The sequence below is a fragment of the Danio rerio genome, chromosome 19, assembly GCF_052040795.2.
Source record: "Danio rerio strain M-AB ecotype USA chromosome 19, GRCz13ab, whole genome shotgun sequence".
Taxonomy (NCBI): Eukaryota; Metazoa; Chordata; class Actinopteri; order Cypriniformes; family Danionidae; genus Danio; species Danio rerio.
The window spans coordinates 10,571,529-10,599,091 of NC_141039.2; the positions used below are offsets into that span (position 1 = coordinate 10,571,529).

Genomic DNA, 27,563 nt, shown 5'->3' on the forward strand with positions numbered 1-27,563 from the left:
TGCCAGTAAACGCTTCAACAAGTGTCTTCAAGTATAAATACAACAGGCTTTTTAAAACCTGATAGAACACTTCTAAAATTAGGCTTTCGATAATCTCTCAGGCACCTTGAAACACAAAATTTCCCTTACAGTTTGCTTTTTGCCTATAATGAGCAGAGATAGTTTCAGTGAAAGACAATATAAGATAAACAAAGATATCTACAGAATAAAGCATCAGTAGCCAGCACACTGGATCATAATTAGATTTATGAAGATTAAGCTGTTAGCTGTGAATTTCTGATATTATACGAGGGCTTTTCACACTTGTAAGAGTTAACTCTGGGTTAGTGTTAACTGAGTCGGATCTAGGGCCTGACAGAATCTGTGGCCATTTTTTGCTATCTCTGCTGAGAATTTTGAAGAAGAAAAAATCTGTGAATTTATGTGAAATCATTTTAGGAGTATCATATATAAAAACTTAAGATATGAAATAAAAAACAATACCTTTTTAACTTTTATTTAATGTTAACAATGCAAATCCAATTTGATTCACTTAATTGCTAAACAAAGCAAGTCTCTCATATAATAAATCTACTAAAAAATATAAACTGTAATGTCAAAGAATCGTGTGAACATTTTAGTATTAATAGTTTTAAATGACAAACAATTTTATTGAAATTAATAAAAAAATTGGATAAATATAAATTAACACACATTTACACAAGTAAATAAATAGACTCGATGGGCTAAAAATCTGCTGATCTGAAAGTCTGTGATTTTTGTGAATGAGTTTTCCAAGATGCCAAAAACTGCCAAGCCTTATATATTTAGAGAAATGGTAAAACCTTTTTTTTTTTTTTTTTTTACAATTGAATATATATATATTTTTAACTTAGATTTGTTATGTCAATCATCTGCCGAAGTTTATTTAAATTGATCTTCAGTTTTCCCAAATTGACTTTGATCAATCTAGTGTGGCGGAAGACTTGCATATATTATTGTTTTTTTCAGTTATCATAGCTTTCAAGTGTTACACAGTCCATTACTAGGTCAAACGTATGATTTCATCAACACTCACCCAGTGTTAAAATCAGTGTGAAAATCCTTGATTTAGTAAGTCCAGTTTATTGCTTCGATTTATACGGAATTACACTTATATTGAGCTTCAATTAACGGCACTCCCAGTTCTGAACTTAAAAGTCTTGAGTTGTTTTGGCTAAAGTTTTGAATATTGAAAGTATTCAAAGAAATAATTTAAAAGACAAACAAACAATAAATAAATAAACAAATAAATAGATAAAACAGCTTTGGAGAAGTTGAGCATAATGTGGAATACAACGCCCTCAGCAGCACTTACAGTAACATGCTCAGTTATCACTTATGCGTAAGTGCATAATGACACACTGCGTATTGACATTTTTGACCTAACTAACCAGTTTGTTTAGAATATTTACACTAAATTCACTTGGCATTTTTTTAAAAAGAAAAACAGCTGCAATTTAAAAATGACCTCCGTGTTTCATAACTCCATGAATCAAATGAATCTGACTAACGCTAATGCAGCTAAATGGCTAAAAACATTCGCAGAGGCTAAAGCGTTCGCGAGGGCGTCACAATGACACGATGCTAAAGATTAAAACACAATCAAACAGCAAGGCCAAAGATTAGTCATCTGGCTTTCACCCACAGCACAAAACTCACAGATTTACAACAAACGAATGAAAGCAGCCGCCTACACATCTCGGTGTGCACTTCAGGCCAAATAGTGCAGCGCTAAACTCACATCCCCAAATGATCTCCACTCAGAGCTGAAATATTATTTATCATGTTGTTTTGGCATTACTGGGAGCCGATATATAAACTGCTAAGTGCTTGTGCAGAGATTAATAACTTGCTCTTATTATTAGTAGTAGTAGAATAGTACTAGAATAGTACTAGTAGTCTCCAAGGTTAAAAAAAATCTTATTTTTCTGAGTGACTGAAAACATTTTTGACTAAAATATTATTGTCAGAAGTGCCTTGTCTTTAATAATGGGGTGAGTTATTCCCAAATTAATAATAAACATTTTTTTTATGTTAAAATCTATTTTAGTCATTGGAAATAAATAACCTCTAAACCAACATTTTATTTAAATTTCTCTAGTAAAATGCTTCAAACTAAATGTTTTGATTGTTATTATTGTTTTGGAAACTGAAGTTCAGCGATTAATAACTCTTATTTGAGTATCCAGCATTAAAAAAGCATACTGTTGTGGTAAAAACACTTTAGACTAAAATATTACTGTCAAATGTGCCTTTTGTTTAGTGATGAGGTGATATATGATATGATATATTGGTAACACTTTATAATAACTGCACGCTGAATCATTGTTTAAGCATTAGCAAGTGGTTAATAATTAGTTAAGCATTAACTCTACATTAATAGGTGTCAGTAAGCAGTTTATAAATACAGCTACAAATGCTGCATTTTTGACTTATAAACACATGTATATTGTGCTTATTGATTGTGTTTTCATTCTTTTTATGGTTAATTTTTCATTACTAAATAAAGTATTGCATTATTTACAGACCAGTTATTTCAGAATAGTTGGTGGTTTTTAAACATCTTTCTAGAACCAGTAATTAAAAGATTAATCAACTTTTCCAAATGACGTTTATATATCTTTGTATTCAGGCAAATTGGCAAACTAATTGTTACTTTGTATGCTAATAAGTGCTTTGTTAACTTCTACCAGTTTTGTGACCTAGGGCTCTATATTACCGTTCAAGGCACAAAAGTGTAAAGCACATGGCATAAAAGCAATACTGCAATACTTAATTAAGTAATGAAAAAATCATTTGACAAAGTATGACAATACAGTTATTTAGCACATTATACGTGTGCTTACAAGTCAAAAATACAGCATTGGAAGCTGTATTTATAAACTGCTTACTCACATCTATTATTTTAGAAATAATGCATAAATAATAATTAATAAACTATTTGCAAACGCTTAATAAATGATTCAAGGTGTGCAGTTTTAAAGTGTTACCAATATATTTACACTGTTTAATTTTTTTCTATTAAAATGCTTTTTTATTTATTAAAAACTATTTTTTTTAATGATTTTGGTAAGGGAGAGCCGGAAGTGACGTCATGGTGGAGAAAAAAAATGGTTGGGAGAAAAAACAACAACGAGTGATAGGTAAACATATTTTTGAAAGTTTTTGCATTCCCTTGCAAAGATGCTTTGCGTTCCCTCGCAAAACTCGTTTGACAAACACTTCACCTTATACACGACTTTCTGCTTTTGCCTGGATTGTCCCATAATTTACCATTATATCCTAGTATTAGTTATTTTCTCATATTTCTCTCATATTTTTAATCTTAAAGGCATGTTGAAATGAATATAAAAATGTCTGAGTTCACTTTCATTCCAGTAAAGTTGTGCGTCGACCAGTGCTCATCATATGCAACCTTTGAATCAGTAAATGCATGTATAAGCCTTAACTGACGGACGGGCTCTGTATAATAAACTGATCCCAGATCAGCTTCTGTACACGCCGTTTAAATTGACACCTCTGTTATCAAACAAGTGAAGAGCAGCAAATGAATCTCTAGTTTTGTTTTGTTTGATAACAGAGGTGTCACTTACCACTGATGTATAACGAGAGCATACTTTAACCGTTTGTGCTCATTTAAGAGGAAATTAGTTGTGTTTGAAATAAAACAGTTTTTCTCAACTGGTGGGTCGCGACCCAGAAGTGGGTCGTGGGAACATTTTCAGTGGGTCGTGGAGAGTGTGGTCAAAAAAAACAACAAAAGTTTAATTTAACTTATTTTGCTTGTACTGGACTTTTATTTTGAAATGCGTGCACGACAACCCTACCATTTGACGTGAAATTTTATTTAATTACAGCAACAAATATGTCGAAGAGCAAGTGCGACCCCGAATATGTAAAGCATAGATTTACATATTTTGATGACAAAAAAGACTTAAAGCCTCAGTGTGTCATATGTAGTGAGGTGCCCTCACAAGAGAGCATGAAACCTTCTGAATTAAAACGACATTTAGAAACCAGACAACATGTTTTATTAACAGTTCAGTTTAGTTCATGGTAACTGAACCTTTCCTTACCCTAACCACTGTTTACAGTATTTGTTGTTTTTACTTTGTAATATTTCTATAATTTGATACATTTTGTTAAATGACAGCAATAAAATATTGTTTATTTGTAAGACTTGGTGAATTTCTTATGATGTATCTGTCACTACTTGTGTATGTTAACAAATAAATACAAATTAATAAAAATTTCTAAAATTGTATTATAGTTCCTAAAAATTTGGGTCGCTGCCTGATGACCATGTAAAAATGTGGGTCCTATGGCCAAACCAGTTGAGAACCCCTGAAATAAAACACGCAGGACGTCCAGGCATGTTTACATATTAGGTGTATTTGTCTGTTTAAACACACACCAGAATCGCAAATTGTCCTGCACTTCAGCTCCTCTTTAAATGACGTGTACAGCTGATCTGGGAGTCAGTCACTGTTGCAAATGATGGGCGCTGATCGACACACGGCTTTAATAAAAAGAAAGTGAATTCAGACATTTTTATATTCATTTCAACATGCTTTTAAGTTTAAAAATATGAGAGAAATATGAGAAAATACCTAATATTAGGATATAATCATAAAATACCATAGAATCCCAGCAAAAACAGGGTTGTCATGTATGAAGTGAAGTGTTTGTCGAACAACAGTTTTGCGAGGGAACGCAAAAACTTTAAAAAATATGTTTACCAATCACTAGTTTTTTTCCCCACCCATTTTTTCTTCCACCCATTTTTTTCTCCACCATCACATCACTTCCAGGTCTCCGTACTTTATTGATTTTACTTTATTGTGGCGTTTAAAAAAGTTTGTAATTACCATAATCAAAATTTAACAACAAACAAATAAAGCTAAATAATTCAATTAAAAATCTCTCACTTCAGCTCATAATCAAAATATTCATGCCAACTGTAAAAATAATAAAGCTATAATTAACAAACTATATGTTTAAGAACGTTAAAAAAAAAAAACTTTAAATACTTTCTTCATTGACAAATTACAAAATGTACTACATAACAGTGGTATTTACCTGCGTACAAATAAATAAATAAAATAACATAATCTAAAATAGTGTAACCAGCCCTCGTATATTTAGACAGAATTTAATAGGCCACTTTTTATAGTGCTTTTTTTTTTAGGACCATTAATGCTGCGTTCCAATAGAGGGCACTAGTGAAAGCACACAGGGTTGAAACTTGCCTTTCAGATGGTAACTATAACCCGTTTACTGCATCACAGCCTCTATTAAGAAACGATCAGTGGTCATTTGCTTATAATTGCAGCTGTTACTGTGTTGCTGGCGGGACATTAAAGCGCTTAAGCCTTTTTCCACGTGTGGTCCGGGACAGAAGAGTTTGCCTGCATGTCGTAATAGGGTTCGGCACTGTCAGAATTTGCCGCAGTTGCTCTTTTCCTCTCCTTCTCCGCATTCTCTCCCTCCTCCACAGCAGCCGGAGCGAGGAGAGGAGACTTTCTGTTGGGGAAATGAACGACAGCAGTAAGAGAATTGAAAATGTTCAGAAATAAAACATTAGAATCATGAATATGAAGTCAATAATAATTTACTATAGAATACTATTGAACAACAGATGATGTCAGAATTATTAGCCCCCCTATACATTTTTTTCCTAATTTCTATTTAATAGAGATATTTTTTCAGTACATTTCTAATCATATTAGTTTTAATAACTTATTTCCAATAACTGATTTCTTTTATCTAAAATAAATGATATTTAACTAGATATTTTTTAAGTTACTAATATTCAGCTTAGTGACAATTAAAGGCTTAACTAGGTTAATTGGGTTTAGTTAGGGTAACTAGGCAAGTCATTGCATAACAATGGTTTGTTCTGTAGACCATATAAAAAATATTGCTGAAGGGGGCTAATAGTATTGACCCTAAAATGGTTTTAAAAAAATTTAAATCTGTTTTTATTCTAGCCAAAATAAAACAAATAAGACTTTCTCTAAAAGAAAATATATATATTATTGGAAATACTATGAAAAATTCCTTGCTCGGTTAAAAATTTTGGGAAATATTTGAAAAAGAAAGAGGACTAATAATTTTGACTACAACTGCACATGTAACAAGGATTAGCATCACTAATAACCGCTGTTAGAATTAACAGAATTTCTTGTTTTCATGCACATTAGAGTGTGTCCTGTTTATTACTTTTCTAAGGAAATATTAAGGCCCTGGGACCTTATATGGACAGGTGAATGCCTTTTCAAATCATGTCCAATCAACTGAATTTAGCACAGGTGAACTCCAATTAAGCTGCTGAAACATCTCAAGAATGATCAGTGGAAACAGAATGTACAGAGCTCAATTTAGAGCTTCACGGCAAACGCTGTGAATACTGATGTACACGTGATTTTTCAGGTTTTTTATTTTTAATAAATTTGCAACATTTAAAAACAGTCTTTTTTCAAATTGTCATGATGTGTGTAGAACTTTGAGGAAGTAATGCACTGTATTTAAATATATTTATTTGATTATATAACAGACCTACTGACCCTACAACATGACTTCCATTATTAGTCTCCATTAATAGTCATGTTTATGTGTTCGTAGGTGTGTGTATACCTGTCTCCACTTTGAGTGATTAATCGTCGACAGGTCTCCATTTGAACATCCAGTCCTCTTTTCATGCTGCACATCTCCATATACTCATGCAAATGCCTGTTCATATCTGACTTAGCAGTGGCCAACTCCAACTAGAGGTAAAAAAATAAATATAATTATAGTAAAATCCTTTGGCTTTCTTTGGAAGAAGCATCATCTAATGAATTATGGAATACCATCAGCATATAACTCTATTTTGTTGATCTTGCTTGATAAATACCATTATAATGATGGACTTTCTAAGACAATAAGCATTATTATTGTGTTTTTTAATCAAAACATAAAATCTTTACCTCGATTTGGTCAATGGTGTCTTGATATTCCTTCTCGCGGGACTTGAAGAGGGATTCTGTGTCTTTGATCACCTTCTCTATGGATTCCTCTTGCTGTGTGAGACAGTTTGAATAAAAAAATTATATATATATATACATCATTCATTCATTTTCTTGTCGGCTTAGTCCCTTTATTAATCCGGGGTCGCCACAGCGAAATGAACCGCCAACTTATCCAGCAAGTTTTTACGCAGCGGATGCCCTTCCAGCTGCAACCCATCTCTGGGAAATATCCACACACACATTCACACACACACTCATACACTACTGACAGTTTAGCCTACCCAATTGACCTGTACCGCATGTTAATTCTTGTTGTTGATTTATTATAATGGAACATAAAGGGCACAGGTTGTTATGGAGAAAAATAAGCGGCTTTGCTTTTTCACAACAACCAATAAATAAGCTATTATTATTATTATTATTACAGTGAAATAATTCATTAAATATGACAGGGCGAGGTGAGCTTGTGTCGCGGACACGGTGCAACAGACACCCTGCATCTGTCAACAATATACAAATGCAGCAGGGTAGTTTCCGCTAATGTCAATTAAGACGCCCGCTCTGATCATACAGGTTTGGTTTTCAGCAGCGGTGTAAAGGAGCCGCCCTTCACTCTTTCTGTCACAAGCTACAAGTCATATATCTAAGTAACTTAATCTTACTGATCAAACAAAACATTGATTCATTAGCTTTTCTTAATGGTTGTTAAGAAATTTTATTTATAGAAAAAATTATAGAAAAATTATTAATTAATCTTTGTATGTACTATTCCATATATTTATGATGTATAATTTTTTTAACCAATTTAAGATGTTTGACAATGTTAAGATTAATGTGTTGCATTTTGGCATGGTTTTTGACTTATTTATTAACTACTTATGGACATAAAATTAAATAAAACATATCCTGGATTTGAAAATATTGTGTTCCTGTTGATGTCTTAAATAGTGTTAAATAACCAACATTTTACAAAATGGATTTATCTCGTTTTGCAATGAAACTCTTCTTCTATAAGGGAGAGAGAAAGACTATCTATTTATTTCTATGTACTTGAAATGTATAGACTCATACCCACCGGGACGTTTTTCCCTCACATTTATCGTCAGTGACTATTTAAATATTATAGAATGAACATATAAATAAATATTACTCTGTTTCCCAGTACTGGGTTGCAGCTGGAAGGGCATCCATTGCATAAAACATATGCCGCAATAGTTGGCGGTTCATTCCACTGTGGTGACCCCTGATAAATAAGGGACTAAGCTGAAGGAAAATGAATGAATATTACTCTGCTTACCACACCTGAAGACACTGTTCAGATATTTCAAAATGAAATAGCTACAGTGAATTTGCTGACATCATTCAGAGTAGTGATATGGAACTGTAACGGATCTGCTTTAGCTTTGTGTTTATCTAAAAAATAACCGCACATCTTGGAATGTTTATCAGCCAATCAGAATCAAACATTCAGCAGCTCATAAACTTCAATTTCATACTGGATGCTGAAATGTTGTTGTTGTTTTAGGTGTAATTGATCTCATTTCAGCTCCGCCATGTAGATATGAAATTAAAACGCACGTACCTCTCCTTGGTTCTCGACACTGAAGGTATATCCAGGAAAATCTTCCCAGAGTAAGAGAGTTTCCTCGGTTTCTTCCCATGCAAGACTGTCACAGTCATCCTCAAATTCAGACTCCCGTCTGTGGAACGACAACAAAAAACACGTTTCAAAATATCCACACAAACCAGTCATTATGATGTATAGTAGACAGCTGCTTTTTATTTAAACAATGAAATCATAAGTCTAAGGCACTCCAAAAGTAAGTGAAAACATTATTAAATCAATCTAAACCAATCTAAACTTTTTCTTAAGAAGGGCCAAAAACCAAATTTTTTTAAGGCTAGTGGGCTGAAGGTAAATATAGTTTCAATGGGTAATTTCCTAGTTTATTTAATAATATTTAAAAACAACTAGAAAACATTGCTGTATTTGAACAATATATATACAGTTGAAGTCAGAATTATTAGCCCCCCTTTGAATTTTCTTTTCTTTTTTAAATATTTCCCAAATGATGTTTAACAGAGCAAAGAAATTTTCACAGTATGTCTGATAATATTTTTTTCTTCTGGATAGTCTTATTTGTTTTATTTCAGCTAGAATAAAAGCAGTTTTTAAAAATTGTAAACACCATTCTAAAGACAAAATTATTAGCCTCTTTAAGCGATATTTTTTTCGATAGTCTACAGAGCAAACTATCATTATACAATAACTTGCCTAATTATCCTAACCTGCCTAGTTAACCTAGTTATTTAAGTGCCATTAAATGTCACTTAAAGCTGTATAGAATTCGTCAGCACTAGATGGCATCTGCTAAAATTTCCGATGTTCAGTGTCACTGCTTACAATTGGTTGAGCATCCTCTGCATCTCTTCATTGATCTGATTGTTGGAGGAGCAACACAGCTCCACCTCCTTATTCCCGCTCTCCTCACTTTCAGAGATGCTGATTGGCTCATCGCTGTCGTTGCCTCTGATGGTCTGCGGGGCTGGTTTTCGAGGACGACGAGTCAGGGTTGACGGAGGTGTGGCTACTTGCTAGAAAACAGCAGAATGAAATATATGTAAATAGCAATGAAATTAAATTTAAAATGATATTTTCTTAAATTTGAAAAAGTGTATTATGTAAACAATAAGATTGTGAATGTTACGTAATGTGTACTTCAATATAGCTAGGGCGCAATAATCAAAAGTAATAGTATTGATATTTATAAATGCTTATAAACGAAATTAATAAATGCAGTTTTTTTGAACACAGGATAATACCATAGACTGTAAAATATAAGGACGTAGTTTCCGTGAGGTCCCCCATAGGTTTCTAAAGAGCGCAAATAAAGCTACAAGTAGGCGCAGCCAACGGTAGCCATTTTGTTTGCGCGTCCTCGCACCCACGGCAGAATACCAAACAAGGGCAAAGAGGCGGAGAGTGAGCGGAGCTACAGACACCTGCTGGACTTTTGCTTGGATTTAGCAGACAGATTCTACTATGGGAGAAACGCTTAATACTTTATTACCTGCGACTCGTTTGTGTTCTGACCACATGTGCTTGGTTGTCACTACATCAATAAAGTGTTTAGACTTTTAACAACACTGCTGTAATACACAGAGCCACTAAGCATTGTTCTTATGACGTTTTTCTACTGGAGGAATCCGCGAAATATGTCTAAACTTTAGATATAGTCTGTGTTAGTAAATGCAAGACTACTGATGAAATCCAGCATAACACTGTACAACGTTTCAGATTACTGTTCAAGCTTATCAATCTGTCAGATTCTGGAGGGCATTATAGCTCCAAGGAACATTATAAATGATCTTAAATAAAACAAATAGATTTATAGAGATGGTATATAAGTATATAATTTCACTCACCAGGGAAATGGAGGCCACGTGAATGGTTTGTAAGCACAATTAAGTGCACACAGCATGCCATATCATCTGATAATTATAGGAAATATTCCCAAAAGGAAATTGACTGTGTAAATAAACATTAACCAACACAAAAATGCCATTTATATGTCGAGTTTATTGGCTAATTAGCCGTAATCAGCTGAGGTGACGAGACAGCGAGCAGCGAGACCTAGCTGTCACTCAAGTGGCCACGCCCCTTAATATTCACCCCCCTCACAGTTGTCATGAAGATTCATGATGACTATAGGCACCAAAGCCATCTTTTGTACCAGGCTGTAAACATGTTTTTATCAGCTGTAAAAATGGCCAATTTCCCATTGCAGTCAGAAATGACCTGGACTTCCTGGAGCCAGCCCCACAAGGCGAGTCGATGAATTACAGTTTTAGTTACTTTAGTATTGGCTTCCTGAGGGAGAGCGGGAGGTTGCTGCTTGGATAATACAAAATTAAATCATTGAAACTTAAATGAAACATTGTTAATAATGCTAATACTGTAAGGGTGCTTTCACACCCGTAGATTGATTGTTTTGTTCCGAAACAGGGATTAAAATGTTATAATGTTGCTTTTTGTTCTTGGTGCGGTTCGCTTTTACACAGTGAAGTGTCTAAATGGACTAAAACAGTTAAAACATCTCAAATGCAAGTAAACTTTCGTCACATTGGTTAGAGTTCCTCAATTTATTTTTTAGAGTCTGGCTCAGCTGTCATCCGTCCTTATTTTAATTTATGACTATGAGCAATAAGGCATCATAAGTGAAAAGCTGCACTTTAATTTTGAATGGTGACACTCACAGACATCGTCATTAAATATAAATCAGAGGTAAGATTTTCTTATACATAGTCTTTGACTAAAATTATGCATTACAGGCTTTACATTAAAGAGAAATGACCGATAAACCAAGACTGCTGTTCGGTCAATTTTCCTAACAGGTAAACAGCTCGCGTTAATAGTTCAGCATGCTCTCACTTTTGTATTTGACATGAAATGCACCTTTACTGGTAGGAATGATGACATCCCACCATAATCATCATTCTCTCTTCATATAGCCGTATATGTCATATACATAACACACTATGATATAACCTGGTTAGTTGGTTCATATTGCTTTCTCACTACAATTGATCCGGTCTAGAGTTTGTTTCAATCGAGCCAAGATCACCTTATTCAGGCAGTCTCAGACCGATTTTGGCTGAGTAGGATTGGTGGATTCATATATACTAAACAAACCGCACTAACTGGAGAAATGTGTCAGGTTCCAAAGCAAAAGCCTAGGTGTGAAAGCACCCTTAGGCCGTACTCACACTAGGTACAGTTGCCTCGAACCGGGCCAAAGCACGCTTGTCCCCCCTCCCGTCTCCCCCGACGGCCCGTGCTCACACCATATCGGGCCTCGGCACGCTTACGTCATCGCTGCTGCGCTGTTCAGAAGCGCTCTCTATGGCAAGCCTTTTTAGCATTTAAATCTTTGTTCTGACTCCATAAATATATTTAGAGATATCTCTAATTATATTTTGACTAGTCATAATTATAATTCGACTAGTCAGAATAACAATTAGAGATATCTGCAATTGCAATTGTACTAGTACGAAATCAGATTGGAGATATCTGCAAATATATTATGACTAGTCATATTCCTCCATTGACTTCCATTGAAAAATATTTGCAGATATCTCTAAATGAGTTTTGACTAGTCACAATTGTAATTGGAGATATCTCTAACTGAGTTTTTACTAGTCATACATTTGGAGATGTCTTTAATTCGTAATATTTAGAGATATTTACAAATATATTTGAAGATATCTCTAATTAATTTACTAATAGTCGAATTACAGTTGTAGATATCTTGAATTGGATTTTTTACGAGTCAAAACTCATTTAGAGATATCTGCAAATATTTTTCAATGGAAGTCAATGGAGGAATATGACTAGTCACAATATATTTGCAGATATCTCCAATCTGATTTCGTACTAGTACAATTGTAATTGCAGATATCTCTAATTGTCATTCTGACAAGTTGAATTATAATAATGACTTGTCAAAATATATAATTATATCTCTAAATATATTTATGGATAGTCAGAACAAGGTTTAAATGTTAAAACGGCTTGCCATACGCTCTCACTCAGCAGCACGGTGCAGATTTCTCTAGTTATATCCTTTCAGTCGTTTGATATGCAGTGACATGCAGTCAAATATTTTGCCAAACAGTCCTTAGGGATGCGGGGATACGCAGTCAGATATTTTACCGAACAGATCCGCCACTTTTGGCGCTCATAAACAATCAAAGCTCTCGTGCTGCAGGAATGAGGAGGTCTGCTGAAGGCGTGCAGCTGGCGTGCTGTGAGGAGTTTGCGTCTTTAATAAACTACGGCAGTTTGTGATCACTGAACAGCAAGAATGATTAATAAATCCATATTAAACAGTCCCTTAAAAGTCACGTCTCGCTTTCGGTTTCGGGCTTTGGCGCGTTTCGCGCTCACACACAAGCGTACCGCGCCAAAGCCCAAGTGTACCGCGCTCAGGCACACCTCTTCCAACCGGGCCAGGGCCGGCCAAGTGAACCGTGCTTGAGCCCGATTCAGCGCACTCACACTTCTTAAATGATCCGGGAAACGGGCCTGGGCACGGTACGGATGGCATAGTGTGAGTAGGCCCTTAGTTTACAGTTCTGGACATAAAATGTAATTACTAGTTATTATTTCTTTTATTTTCAAAACTGTTAAATGCATATTTTGTCATTGTTATTAGTTTTTCCCCAAAACAGTTATATTTATCCTGTGTTTGTTTTATTTTTTTATTTTTAATTAAACTAATTTTGCTTAATTGTTTTTGTTCTTATTAAACTAGATTAAAATAAGAAACATTGAACTAGCTGAGGCGAGGCAGTGGCGCAGTAGGTAGTGCTGTCGCCTCACAGCAAGAAGGTCCCTGGTTCGAACCTCGGTTCACTTGGCGTTTCTGTGTGGAGTTAGTGTATGAGTGTGTGGAAGTTTCCCAGAGATGGGTAGCGGCTGGAAGGGCATCCTCTGCGTAAAAACTTGCTGGATAAGTTGGCGGTTCATTCCGCTGTGGCGACCCCGGATTAATAAAGGGACTAAGCTGATAAGAAAATGAATAAATGAATGAACTAGCTAAAAACAATCTGTAAACTTTTGTTTATTTCGACAAGAAAATGACTTTTATTTTATTTTTCGTTAACTAATAATGCTACTCTGTCATCAGAAAAAAATTGTTACAGTAAATTATAATAATACTTTTTTAATGTGTGTTTGATTAGGATTTTTCAAGTTTATGTTTTATATTTATAAATACAGTATTGATAATAAATTTAGCCGTTGTGTGAATGATTTACGTGATATCATTTAATTGATATTTACAGGAGCAAGTATTTACAATATTTTTTCTTCTGGAAAAAAAGAATTTTTTCTATTTGTTTTATTTTAGCTAGAATAAAAGTAGTTTTTAATCTTTAAAAATCATTTCTAGGTCAATATTATTAGCCTCCTTAAGCAATATTTTTTGATTGTCCAAAGAGCAAACTATTATGTTTAGAAATGTGTTTAAAAAATCTCTCAGATAAAACAGAACTATATATATATATATATATATATATATATATATATATATATATATATATATATATATATATATATAAAGAATTCAAATTTAACAGGAAGGCTATTAATTCTGATTTTTATTTTAAAAAGTAGCATTCATGTTACTTTTAAACCATTTGCTTAAGGCAGGGAATCAAGAATATTTAATAAACACGCAGAAACAATCTATATTTTGTTACTAAAATTGTAATCTGATGAAAGACAAACAAACCTGGAAGATCTGAATCATATCTTCGCAGTTTCTCTGTTGGGCGACATCACAGAGACGAGCTGTGATGTCAATCCTGCGACAGATGTCCATGTCCACTTTCATGGCCTTCTCCTGGATCTTACTGTCCAAATCCGAGTGATTCTACAGGCATGAAAGACAGACATCAATCAATCTGCTGACATTTGTGGGACAACGTTGGACTCAGCATTATTTGTGCTTCAAAAAAACAACGACATATTGACTGAATAATTTACTGAGGTATTTTTTAAGATCTAGTCACAGGAATATTTTAATGAACTCACATTGCTCATGAGGCCTTTGAACAAAACCAGATCTGCTTTAAGCTGCTTAACCCTCAGAGCCAGTTCATCCTGACACACCTCGCTCTCCTGCAGGTCCTGAGAGATACACACACGCACGCACACACACACACACACACACACACACACACACACATACATACACGTATACACATAAAATCAGTGTCTGCAGATGCAGTCGGTGTGGGAAGGGGGAAAAGGTCGAAAAGCAATTTAAATCGGAGATGGATTTAAGTATTAAATTGATTTGGTTTCACCTCTTCAAGCTCTGCTACTTTTTCCTGTAGATCCACCCGCATCGTATATTCCTCTTCCCATCTAGAAGAATGGAAAAGATTAATTTATATCATTCATAACTATTATCACAGTTTACAAGTGTGTAAATCCTTGGGGCATTATTGGCAATATTTATCCTTAAACATCTAATTTATTTTATCAAATGTATTAAATATAAATGAATTACTTATAAAAAAATTCGTTCATTTATTAATATCACATCATTGCAGGTCTCAAGTTTCCAAATCACCTGTCACTTTTATATCACTAAATATAACAGAAAACTTCATTAATGTTAATTTAAATTGTATTTTTATTATTATTATTAAAAATATGTATTTATTTGTTTATTTGGATTCCCTTAGGCCAGTGTGACAAACAAACAATACATAAATAAACAAATATATGTAATTAAACATATTATTTATAAATGAGTAAACTATAAATAAATAAATAAACATCATTTATAAATTAGTAAATAATAAATAAATACATATAGTTAAATACATTATTTATAAACGAGTAAACTATAAATAAATACATGTAATTAAACAAATTATAAATGAGTAAATACATAAATAAATGAACATTATTAGACGAGTAAATAAATAAATTAAATAAATAATGAATGTAATTAAACACATTATTATAAATGAGTAAAAAATAACAAATAAATAAACAAACACTATTTACAAATAAGTAAATAAATAAATAAACATTGATTTTAAATTTGTAAATAAATAAATAAAAACATTTATTTCATTAAATACACTTTATAAATGAGTAACTAATAAAAAATTATAAAAACATTATTTAAAGATGAGTAAACAAATAAATAAATACATAGTAATTAAACACTATTTATAAATGAGTAAACAATAAGTAAATAAATAAACACATTAATTATAAATGAGTAAACAAATGACTACATACAGTTATGTAATTAAACACATTAATTATAAATGAGTAAACAAATAAATAAATAAACACAATAATTACAAATCAGTAAATAAATAAATACAGTTATGTATTTAAACTATTTATAAATGAGTAAACAATAAATAAAATAAATAAACACATTTATTATCAATCAGTAAATAAATAAATACAGTTATGTAATTAACAACTTATAAATGAGTAAACAATAAATAAAATAATAAACACATTAATTATCAATCAGTAAATAATTAAATTCAGTTATGTATTTAAACACATTATTTATAAATAGGTAAACAATAAAAAATAAATAAACACATTAATTATCAATCAGTAAATAAATAAAGTTATGTAATGAGTAATTATTTACTCATGTTATGTTATGTAATTATTATTTATAAATGAGTAACAATAAATGAAATAAATAAACACATTATCAATGAGTAAATAAATAATTAAATAAATAAATACAGTTATGTAATTAAATACATTATTTATAAATGGGTAAACATAAATAAACAAATAAACACATTATTTATAGTTGAGTGAATAAATAAATAAGTTTATGTAATTAAACACATTATTAGAAATGAGTAAACAATAAATAAATAGATAAACATTTTTTAGGTGAGTAAATAAATAAATAAATTTATGTATGTCAATAAACACATTATAAATGAGTAAATAAATAGATAAAAACATTATTTATAGATGAGTAAACAATAAAAATAAATAAATAAATAAATAAATAAATAAATAAATATTTTATTGAATTCAATTATGAATAATTAAGTAAATACACATAAGTGAAACAAAAACAAGTGAATTAATAAGTAAACAATGCGATATAAATAGTAGCTATGTTAATCATTCAATATATAAATAAAATAAAAGAACACATTACTAAGTTAATAAGTGCATACTTATAAGCATGCATTGAAATGTGAGAAATGTATGTGCTATAATTAAATTTCATATAATCTCCATTTTCAGTCATTCCGGAACAAACGCATACATAAAAACAGACTGTAGAGCATTCTACATAGTCTTATGTAGGCTATTCAAACTGTAATCATAAAATTACATGTACAGTTGAAGTCAGAAATATTAGCCCTCCTGAATTATTAGCGCCCCTGTTTATTTTTTCCCCAATTTCTGTTTAATGGAGGGTAGATTGTTTCAGCACATTTCTTAGCATAATAGTTTCAAAACCTTATTTCTAATAACTGATTTATTTTATCTTTGCCATGATGACTGTAAATAATGATATTTTTCAAGACACTTCTATACAGCTTAAAGTGACATTTAAAGGCTTAACTAGGTTAATGAGGTGAACTAGGCAGGTTAGGGTAATTAGTGAAGTCATTGTATAACGATGGTTTGTTCTGTAGATTATTGAAAAAAAAATTAGCTTAAAGAGGCTAATAATTTTATCCCAAAAATGGTTTTTAAAAAATTCATAACTGCTTTTATTCTAGCCAAAATAAAACAAATAAGACTTTGTCTATGAAAAAAAATATTATCAGACATACTGTGAAAATTTCCTTGCTCTGTTAAACATCATTTGGGAAATATTTAAAAAAGAAAAAAAAATCAAAAGGGGGCTAATAATTCTGACTTCAACTGTATTTAATTTAAAAATAAAAGACACTTCTATCCTGCAATACTTCACAAAAGAAAACATGAAATTCTATACTTCCGCATTAAAATGCAAAGCGCGAGTGAATCTCGGCTATAAACAGCATGTCTTCTGTAACATGACCCTACAGTTTGGGCTGATAGTACTCTACTCATGTACTATCTCTTTTTTTTTCCTGTGCAGAAAACCATTACATTACGTCACCCGACTGTACACACACACATCTTCCTGAGACACATAAACACTCTTTCAGTTTCAGTCCATTACTGCAGTATCACTGCAGGTGACTTATGCTATAGCAACATTCAGACAACATCCACGCAACCTTCGTCACAAACAGCTGAATCAGCACCGCCGCATCACACACACACACACACACACAACTAAACACACAATGAGAAAATATGACCAAAAAGCCAACGACCAATAAGAAGTAAACGTGACTGCTGACATAAGAAGTGGCTATTCTGGCTGATCTGCAGTGGCTTTGGCAGATGGTGAACAGGAGGAGAGAGAGAAAGACTGTTGAATTATTCTCTATTGGCAGTAGCTGTGCTCAGTTCAGTGCTGCATTGCAGATGCTGAGGCGCAGAGGGGAGGAGGCTGGAGATGGAAAGACTCACTTCAGGACGGGAAACAGGGGTTATACAGGGTATTAACTCGGCTAATATTCTCAGCTGTTTGGCTTATAAGTTCCTAAACTATGCTGAAATGATCATCTAATAATAATAATAATAATAATAATAATAATAATAATGATAATGATAAAAAATAAAATAATAATAATGATAATAAAATAACAATAATTATAAAAAATTTCATAATAATGATAATAACAATAATATATATATATATATATATATATATATATATATATATATATATATATATATATATATATATATATATATATATATATATATACACACACACACATACACACAATAATAATAATAATAATGATAAAAAATAAAATAATAATAAAAATAATGATGATAAAAATATTAACAATAATAATAAAAAATAAAATAATAATGATAATAAAAAATAAAATAATAATAATCATATAATAATAGTAATAATAATAAAACAATAATAATAATAATGATAATGATAATAATAACAATAATAAAATATATATATACACACACACACACACACACAATAATAATAATAATAATAATAATAATAATAATACTAATACTACTACTAATACTACTACTACTACTACTACTAATAATAATAGAGGTTCATGCTGGTGTGGCGACCCCTGAAAAATAAAAGGACTAAGCCAAGGAAAATGAATGAATTAATTATAATAATTAGGGATGTCCAGATCCGGTCATTTGATCGGAAATTGGGCCTGATCACACGGTTTCAGACTCAATTGGAATCAAACGTTACTTCCCGATCTGGACTCGAATATATACAATCTGATTATTTTTTAACACATCTATAGTTATGCTGTGGCACAGAGTTAGACCTCTTTCTTGACTTCACACAGAATCAGTAATGACATCACTTTGTTGGAGAGATGCTATTGGTTAAATGCCGGCAAATTAGAACACGGAAGCAGCTTGAAGCAGAAAGCGTGAGTATGTGGTAAAAGTCTAGATAGAATACAGCTGTGAAAACACACATCAATATAGCATCATTTTTGTGACACTGTATAACAATAATTAATATTTTATGTTACTGTGGTGGTTGGGTTAAGAATTGGAGTGGGGGTAGACGTTAATAAAATGTAATTAATGGGAAACTTAATAAATAATATAAATAATTTTCGTTAACTTCACTCCGCAACAACAACATCTGATCTAACAACATCTGCATTCTGGAGGTATTACTGGAATTATAAGTTGATGATGACAACATTGCCATAGCAAACTGTGAGAGATGTAAACTTGGGATTGCAAGAGGTGAAGAATTGATGTTATTTATTATTTGATTGTTCAAGCTGCCTCACAGAAGTGCTTTGTTTGTCAACAGAGTTGTTGAATGTTAAAATGAGGTGAATTAAAAATGAAGTGAATTAAAAAAAAAAAAAAAGGAACATCCCGGATCTGTTTCTTTGCACTTTTTTAAATGTTTTATAGAAGTATCGGATTGAGATTCCGTATCATTAGATACTCAAAATCAAATGACTCAGACTTGATCAGACCTGATCAAGACATCCCTAATAATAATAATAATAATACTGATAATAATAATAATACTCTAATTAAACTGTAGTGTTAATGTAGTTTTCAATAAAAATCTGTTATGGAATAAAAAACAACATAATTATGTAAGTAAATAAATAAATAAAAATAAATCATCTACACACTGTTGGTACACACTCAAAAAATGACATTGCTTGTTCCAACTACTTATTTAAAATGAGTTGAAACAACACAATTGGTACGTTTTTTGGGAAACAACCTAGCTGTTTTATGTTTAATCCACTTAAATTTGTAAAAACAATTAAGCTAATCAATCGATTTGTGTTGGAACAACATGAAGCAATTGTGTGGAACCCAGCATTTTTTCCCCCCAAAATTTTGCTGCTTATTTTAACTACTTATTTAAATTGAGTTGAAACAACCCAATTGGCATTTATGTTCCATTAACTTAAAATTGTAATAACCATTAAGTTAACTTATTGTGGCAATCTCCGGTTCTCCCTTGGGAATCCAATATGGAAGTAACTAAAACTGCAATTCATTGACTCGCCTTTGGGGGCTGGAAAATCCAGAAATCCAGATGTTTTCTGACTGCAAAGCTACATTGACCATTTTACAGCTGATAAAACGTGAAAGATAGGATTTGGTTCATACAGCTAATATTACTCTTCATGACAACTGTGAGGGGAGTAACTCATCCATTTTGTTTTTAACTCATCCGTTTTGTTTTTATGAAGTTTTATTAAGCCTGCATAATTAGGGGCGTGGCCATTTGAGTGACAGCTAGGTATCGCTGCTCGCCGTCAGGTCACTTCAGCTGATTCCGACTGATTAGCCGCTGAACTTGGCATATACATCGTATTTTTGTTTTGTTGTATGTCGCTTTACACAGTCAATTGCCTTTTGGAACTATTTGCTACAATTATCAGACACTATCGCATGCTGGGCACTATTCTGCTCACAAACCGTTCAAGTTGCCTCCATTTCCCAGGTGAGTGAAACTATATACGTATATACCGTCTCTATAAATGTATTTGTTTTACTTAAGTATATACATTTCTTGACCTGTAATGCCCTCCACAATCTGACAGATTTATTAGCTGTGAGCTCTAAGAACAGTTGTCATACAGTGTTATGCCTGGATTTTATCAATAGCCTTGCGTTTACTAACACTATATTTGAAAGTGATTTGCGCTTTTCTAATGTTGACGTTTCTAATGTATTGTTTTCACTGATTCAATGTATTCAACAGTGTTTTTAAAAGTCTAAACACTTTACTGATATAGTGTACAACCAAGCACAAGTGGTCAGAACACAAAGGAGTCGTAGGTAATGAAGTAAAAAACATTCCTCCCTAAGAAAAGCCCTTTTAAGCGAAAGGCTAGCAGGCGTCTGTAGCTCCGCTCACGATCCGCGTCTTTGCCCTTGTTTAGTGGCAACGGTTGACCACGCCTAAGTGTAGCTTCTTTTGCGTTATTCAAAAACCAATGGGTGACGTCACGGATACTACGTCCATATGTTTTACAGTCTATGGTGGAACCCAGTATTTTCTTTTACAGTGTAGGCTTAAGGCTGGTTTATACTTCTGCTTCAATGTTTGCCGTGACCCATTGTGCATGCCTTGAACGTAGTCGTGCATTTATACTTCTGTCTTTTTTCTGAGCGGTACCTTAATGTGCAAGTAGCTAAAACTTGCTCATTCAGAGGCAGGAACCGGGAGACGTGCAACAACTTTAATCACAAGGTGAACTCAAAACAAAAGTTTCCATTTGGAGCTCCTTCGTTACTTGTAAACGCTCGCTCCAATAGGCTTGCTGCTCTCAGCACCGCACTCACTCCTCACAGATCCCACACTGACCAATCACAGAGCTTCTGCTAAGCGTTGTTGCGAAGTGTAGTTAAATTATTTAAGAGGTGCAGGTCAGCCACGGTGAGGGCTATGCGAATGCGCGAAGTCTGTGCCAAAGCATACGCGTGCGCTTGACGCAGAAGTATAAATCAGCCTTTAGTATCCTTTTTAACTGCACTAAATAGTTTTGTGTCGATTGATTTGTGTTCGGTCAACCTAAAATAATTACGTTAACTTACTATTTTTTAAAAATTTAAGTGGATTGAACATAAAACAATTAAGTTATTAATTACAATGTTAGTTTGACCAAACAGACAAATCTTTTTTGTGTAAGTAAATTTAAAAAAATAAAAATAAAAAATCTATTCACTATGTATACGGGGAAGTGGTTTGTCTAATTCAGTCATACAGTTTTTAAAATAAAATTAATTAGGAAGGAAATAAGGAAATAACTGGTTAGTTTTAACAATTTAGTGCAGTTAAAAAGGATACTAAGTCTACACTGTAAAAATAAATGCTGTTTCCTTTATGTTGTCCTAATGCAAATTGATCAAGTTAATTTAAAAGTTTTAACAATTTTAAGCTGACTGAACATAAAATAATCAAGCTGTCCCACCAAAATAATGTGTTGTCAAATCATTTTTAACAAGTTTAAACAAGCACCAAATACTGTTTTTTGAGTGTACATTGTAAAATATGCTTAGCTCCACATAATTCATTCATGTTGTCCCAACACAAAATGATTTAGTTAACATAACAAATTTAAGTGGATTGAACATTAAAAAAGTTTTGTGTTGTTTGAGCTCATTTTAAATAATTAGTTTAAACAAGCAGCAAAAATCATTTTTGAGTGTACAGCATGTTGAGGAAAAACAATTATGTATTATATCATTCATTCATTCATTTTCTTTTCGGCTTACTCCCTTTATTAATCTGTGGTCGCCACTGCGGAATGAATCACCAACTTTTCCAACATATGTTTTACGCAGCGGATGCCCTTCCAGCGGCAATCCATCACTGGGAAACATCCATACACACTCATTCGCACTCATACACTGCACTCCATTTTAGCTTGACCTATACATCATGTTTTTGGACTTGTGGGGGAAACCGGAGCACCCAGAAATGCCAACTGATCCAGCTGAGGCTCGAACCAGCGACCTTCTTGCTGTGAGGCGATTGTGCGACCCACTGCGCCACCATGAAATCCTTATGTATTATATCCTTTTGTTTCATTTTTAAAAAAAAATGTCGAATGATCTGACCAAAGGATGAAATTATGTTTAGAAATAATATGCTTTCAAAAAAGGTACAAAAAGCTCATGATTTTTTTTATTTGGCACCGTACACTGCAAAAAATCCTAGTTGCCTTGAATTTTTAAGCTGAATCAAATTTATGAGTCCATTAAACTTACATTATGTTAAACAGCTTGTGTAACTTATAAAACTAAGTTTGAACATGATCACCTTAGTTTAATAAACTACAATAAACTAAAAACATATGTTGTCATGAATAATTGACCATATAATTTGCTGGGTTCCACATAATCGATTTGTGTTGGGACATCATGAAGGAATTAAGTTAGCTTATTTGTTTTTACAAATTTAAGTAGATTGAACTTAAAACAATTAAGTCGGCCACCCAAAAATACTCCAGAATTGTGTTGTTTCAAGTTATTTTAAATAAGCAGTTTGAACTAAAAGCAAATGTAATTATTTGAGTGTGGCCAGGATATGCAGTATCACTGCAATAATATATACAGTCAAGCCCAAAATTAATTATACCCCTGGCAAATTCTGACTTTTTTTGTTCAAAAGTTTTTGTTCAAATGTAAATAAAAGCTGAGACATATTTTGTCCACAATGATGTCTCTTGTACATCATCTCATTGTCTTTGGGACAAGCCTGTGTCATTAAAAACTTGTTGGTTGAATAAAAGTGACTTTTAAGTTAGAATCTGCCAGGGGTATGAATAATTTCAGACTTGACTAAATCTTTTACATCTTGTTTATTTTACTGTTATTATTCAATTATGCTCAGTTAAAGTTTATTTGTATAGTGATTTTTTACAATATCGTTTTAAAGCAGCTTTACAAAATGTGCACATTATTGCATTAAATCAAATTAGGTTAAAGCCATATTTTATTTTATAAGAAGGACAGAATTGGGCTGATATGGTCATATTTTCTTGACCTGGTAAAAACTCTGGCAGCTGCATTTTACTAACTGAAGTTTATTAAGAGAGGATACTGGGAAACCAGCAAACAGAGCATTACAGTAATCTAGCCTAGAGGTCATTAAAGCATGAACTAGCTTATAAGTGATTCTGTTTATGAATGAAAGGTTATTTCATAATGCCTCAAATCAATGTTAACTTGCATGTAACAGACTTTTCTGGCTAAAGAACAAATATAAACTAATATCTAATCAGTGCAAACATGTAAATTGCTATAAAAAGTGTAAGATATTTACATTTATTTTCAACCAGTAGAACATTTTTATTAGGGTGGCAGAGGGCAGTGGCTTAGTTATCTCAAGATATCTTAAGATTATGAATACTATTAAAAAGTTATTAAATATTGAAATAACTGTTTGATATATTAAGAATATTCAGTTATTAACCTGTATGTGCACTTTAGTCTATGGTGATTTGGTTATGATTCTGCTAAATAAAACTATTAATGTCAAAATTAACAAAAAAATGTATCTTATAAAAATTAGTTTGTTTTAAAACCTAAAAAAAATGGGTAAGCCTTGATCTTACTATTACAATATGCCGTACTTTGTAAACAGATTTTGAACGTTTTAATTTTAATGGCAAATAGGTACTGTGACTATTTAAAAAGTAATCAGTGAAAAAATTAAATTTTAATCCTTTTATATCAATTATAAATTTAAAGTCAATTATAATTAAATTCCTTAATACAAGAATTATTGCAAGAATTAATAATAACTGTAATAATGTTAAGCAGAAGTATTAGTAGTAATAAGCCCCATTACAATATGTAAGATAACAATTGACTCTGAACTATATTTGGTGGTTCATTCCACTGTGGCGACCCCTGATAAATCAGGGACTAAACTGAAGCAAAATTAATAATTAAATGAAGGCATAAATTATATTTCTCTAAACGTGTTAACGACAGCAAAGTACTGTAAATGAAAACATATGTAAAATATTACAATAGGAAAGATTTATCCCACTTTACAGAAACGATAAATTTAATCCTCCACATTTAAAAAATTAGGAAAATTATTTAAAATCAATTATAAAGGAGAAATCAATTAAAAATCTATTATTTTCCAGAATTATTGCTGCATTTAATAGTTATGATAAACAGTATTAATGCAAAAACAACACACACATAATAATAATTATAATAATAATACATTTATATCTGGTCATTTAGCAGAAGATTTTGTCCAACCAACTTACAAATTAGGTTATAATAATAATAATAATAATAATAGCCAAAAAAAATTTTTAGTTAAAATTTAAAAAGACAGATGAAAGAATTGACCACATATAAGAAAAAAACTTCAAGTTAACATGAAAACGCAGCTACAGAGCTCTTGTCTAAAACGAAGTAGAAATGAAGCAATAATAATAGTAATAAAGCCAAATTACTTTAAATTGCTGGTATTTTCATAACTTTACGATCAAATAAAAAACCGACAAATGAAAGAATTGACCACCACACATAAAAAACAAACAAAGCTGACATGAAAACGCGGCTACAGAGCGCGCAAAAAGCTGCGTAAAAGTTTGCGTAAAGGGCGCAATCTGAAGTTTTACACATACATTTATAGGAACACATTATTGCACAGTTACTAACCTCCTTTTGTACTCGTCTCTCTCTCTCTTCACCTTGGCGAGCACATTATACAGGGCCCGAATCTCCGGTGTGATGGTGTCGATCTGGACACCCACTCCGTCAGGAGGCACCCATGAGGAGGACACACCAGGACCCGAGATCCGCGACTCACGGCCGGTGCCGAACCTCTGATTGTACGACCACGCAGACCCAGGGTGAAATCTGGGAGGAGGGTTGCTGGTGCAGCCGATCACAGTACTGACATACTTCCCGTTAATATTACTCAAGGGCTTTGGAGCGGGATCAATCGGGCTGATGGGGAAATTTGGGGTGAGATTGGAATTGGAGTCTGTCAGTTTGGACGGGTTTAGAAAGTTTTCGACTGCTGTCCTGTTAGTGGGCTCGAGAGGGATGATGGGAGTCGGAGACAGCAGGCTTCCAGACAGATACGCAGTGTCGTTCGCGTTCTGGATGGGAATCAAATCTGGCCTGATGGGAATCAATCCAACGAAGCCCGTCTGGACCCCCACATCTCGCGTCAAAGGCTTTTTAGTCTCCGCGCACTCCGCGTTTTCGTCCAAAGCCTGTTGCAGTTGCTTTTCCAATACTTTATTCCGGCGTTCCAGTTCGTGGACTTTGGCTAAAAAGCAGCGAAAGCGCAGGTTCAGAGTTTTGAGGACGCTAATGTTGGATCCCAGGTCGTTCCGCAGGGCCGTGGCGGCAGGAGGAGGTGGAGACACCCGGTGCAGATAGTTACCCAGGTGCAGATACGGCGATCCCGGAGGCGGTAAAGCGCCCATGTCCAGCCCATCCTGCCCGATGCCACCCGTGTGCTCGCTCAGGTAGAGGCCCGCTGGGTCTGTCCAGTGGCCCGAAGACGCGGAGTCCGCGAAGCCCGTAAGCTGGTTCTGCTGGAACGAATACACGTTCTCCCCCAATACTGGATTCATTCTGGAGTAGGAAAATCTGAAATGCTCAAAGTCCGGCATGAACACTGATTTAACCGCGTGCCTTCAATGCCGACCTCTGAAGTTAATAAACTGAACACTTGTGGGACCGAATCAACGACTGACGCCTTCGATTATCACTATGACAGTCTATAATATAGGACAAGGACGAGTTACGCGCATCTGCATGCCATTTGTTAATACATTACCTTAACAGACGCTGTTTATTTTCTTAGAGAGGATTAAATGCGTCTTCGTAGCGGAACAGCCAAGCTCCAGAGCAGAAATAAACACGAAAGGAGCAACTGCGGCTCCTTCTTACCGGGATTATTTAATATAGAGCCCCTCAGTTGTGCGCATCGCACCGGCTGGTGCGCTTCCACAAACGTCGATGACTTAACAGTTTAATCGATGCAGTTATAATGACATTTAACACCAACGGCTGTTCCTTAGTGTTTAATCGCGCAATATTTTAGCTCATTATTTTTGCGTGTGCGTTTGCGTTTCTGTGATTTACGGTAGTAAAGGTGCATCTTTACATCACTGACTGTGATTGGCAAAGGCAGAGGGATCCAAATCGCGTGCAGCGTCTCTGTACTGTGGCTGTATTATTTTCCAGACCTTCTGTTAGTTTTGTACAAGAGCAGGATCCAAAATAAAGACTGCATATAAAAATGCAATTTTAAAAGAGCTCCATTTTTAAAGTAGTATTTTGTGACCTATAAAAAAATATGGTAAAATTATTCTTTTTTCTATCCAAATACATTTAAGTTGGCTTCATAGCAACTTTTAAAAGTTGGTTGGAAAGCCAAGCATGACTCAGAAAAGCAAAACAGAGAACTTCATTGTGTGCCTCAAGATCACCCACATTAGCATATGCATCTTGATCATGACATCACAATAATAAGTAAACAGTTGTATAATAGTTTATTTTTCTCACAGTAAGTTGGCTTTTAAAAGATGTTTGCTGTGTTTATCATCCAGTCTCTACAAATGAACAAAAAATCATTTAATATTGTAAATTAATTAATTTAATATATTTAATAATATTGTAATAATATTGTACAATAAAAAAAATCCTTTAATTTTATAAATACTTTCTTAAACTTTTGTCCATATAGGTTATCATTAAAACAAAACAAACAAACTTGCCTGTGGTGTAAGGAAGATTATTTAACAAAATATTTCACAGAGTGAAAGTCAAAAGGTTGAAGTATAGTTCACTAAACACTACAAAATTGTATTTACTCACCCTTGGTTCTGAATCTTTAGTTTCTTTTTTTCTGTTGAACA

General features: G+C 33.2%; 2 protein-coding genes across 5 annotated transcripts in view; one reads left to right on the plus strand and one right to left on the minus strand.

The window, feature by feature from the left end:
* The window catches only part of si:rp71-15k1.1, a 465,095-nt gene that overhangs the window by 201,471 nt on the left and 236,061 nt on the right, over positions 1-27,563 (plus strand). The window lies entirely within an intron of this gene.
* iffo1a (intermediate filament family orphan 1a) lies at positions 877-26,552 on the minus strand. 4 transcript variants are annotated; one of them, XR_015516487.1, is made up of 10 exons: positions 25,345-26,552; positions 14,904-14,964; positions 14,629-14,724; positions 14,327-14,467; positions 9,436-9,626; positions 8,614-8,731; positions 6,990-7,082; positions 6,658-6,788; positions 4,525-5,544; positions 877-3,495 (listed from the first exon to the last, which is right to left on the minus strand). XR_015516487.1 is itself a non-coding variant. In XM_087295430.1 (9 exons), the coding sequence occupies exons 1-9, from the start codon at positions 26,310-26,312 to the stop codon at positions 5,388-5,390; spliced, it is 1,956 nt and encodes a 651-aa protein (XP_087151556.1). In that variant the 5' UTR covers positions 26,313-26,552; the 3' UTR covers positions 2,498-5,387. The 4 variants fall into 4 exon arrangements, 1 of the variants encoding a protein (XP_087151556.1); XR_015516486.1 differs by having other exon boundaries at positions 2,498-3,697; positions 4,380-5,544; XR_015516485.1 differs by having other exon boundaries at positions 2,498-3,540; positions 3,615-5,544.

Coding starts and splice junctions, on each gene's coding strand:
- iffo1a (XM_087295430.1), bottom strand. CDS start 26,312: ATGCCGGACTTTGAGCATTTCAGATTTTCCTACTCCAGAATGAATCCA. Junction 8,732..9,435: donor CAGAGGATGCTCAACCAATT/GTAAGCAGTGAC, acceptor GTCGTTCCACAG/ACGGGAGTCTGAATTTGAGG. Junction 5,545..6,657: donor ATCACTCAAAGTGGAGACAG/GTATACACACAC, acceptor TTTCCCCAACAG/AAAGTCTCCTCTCCTCGCTC.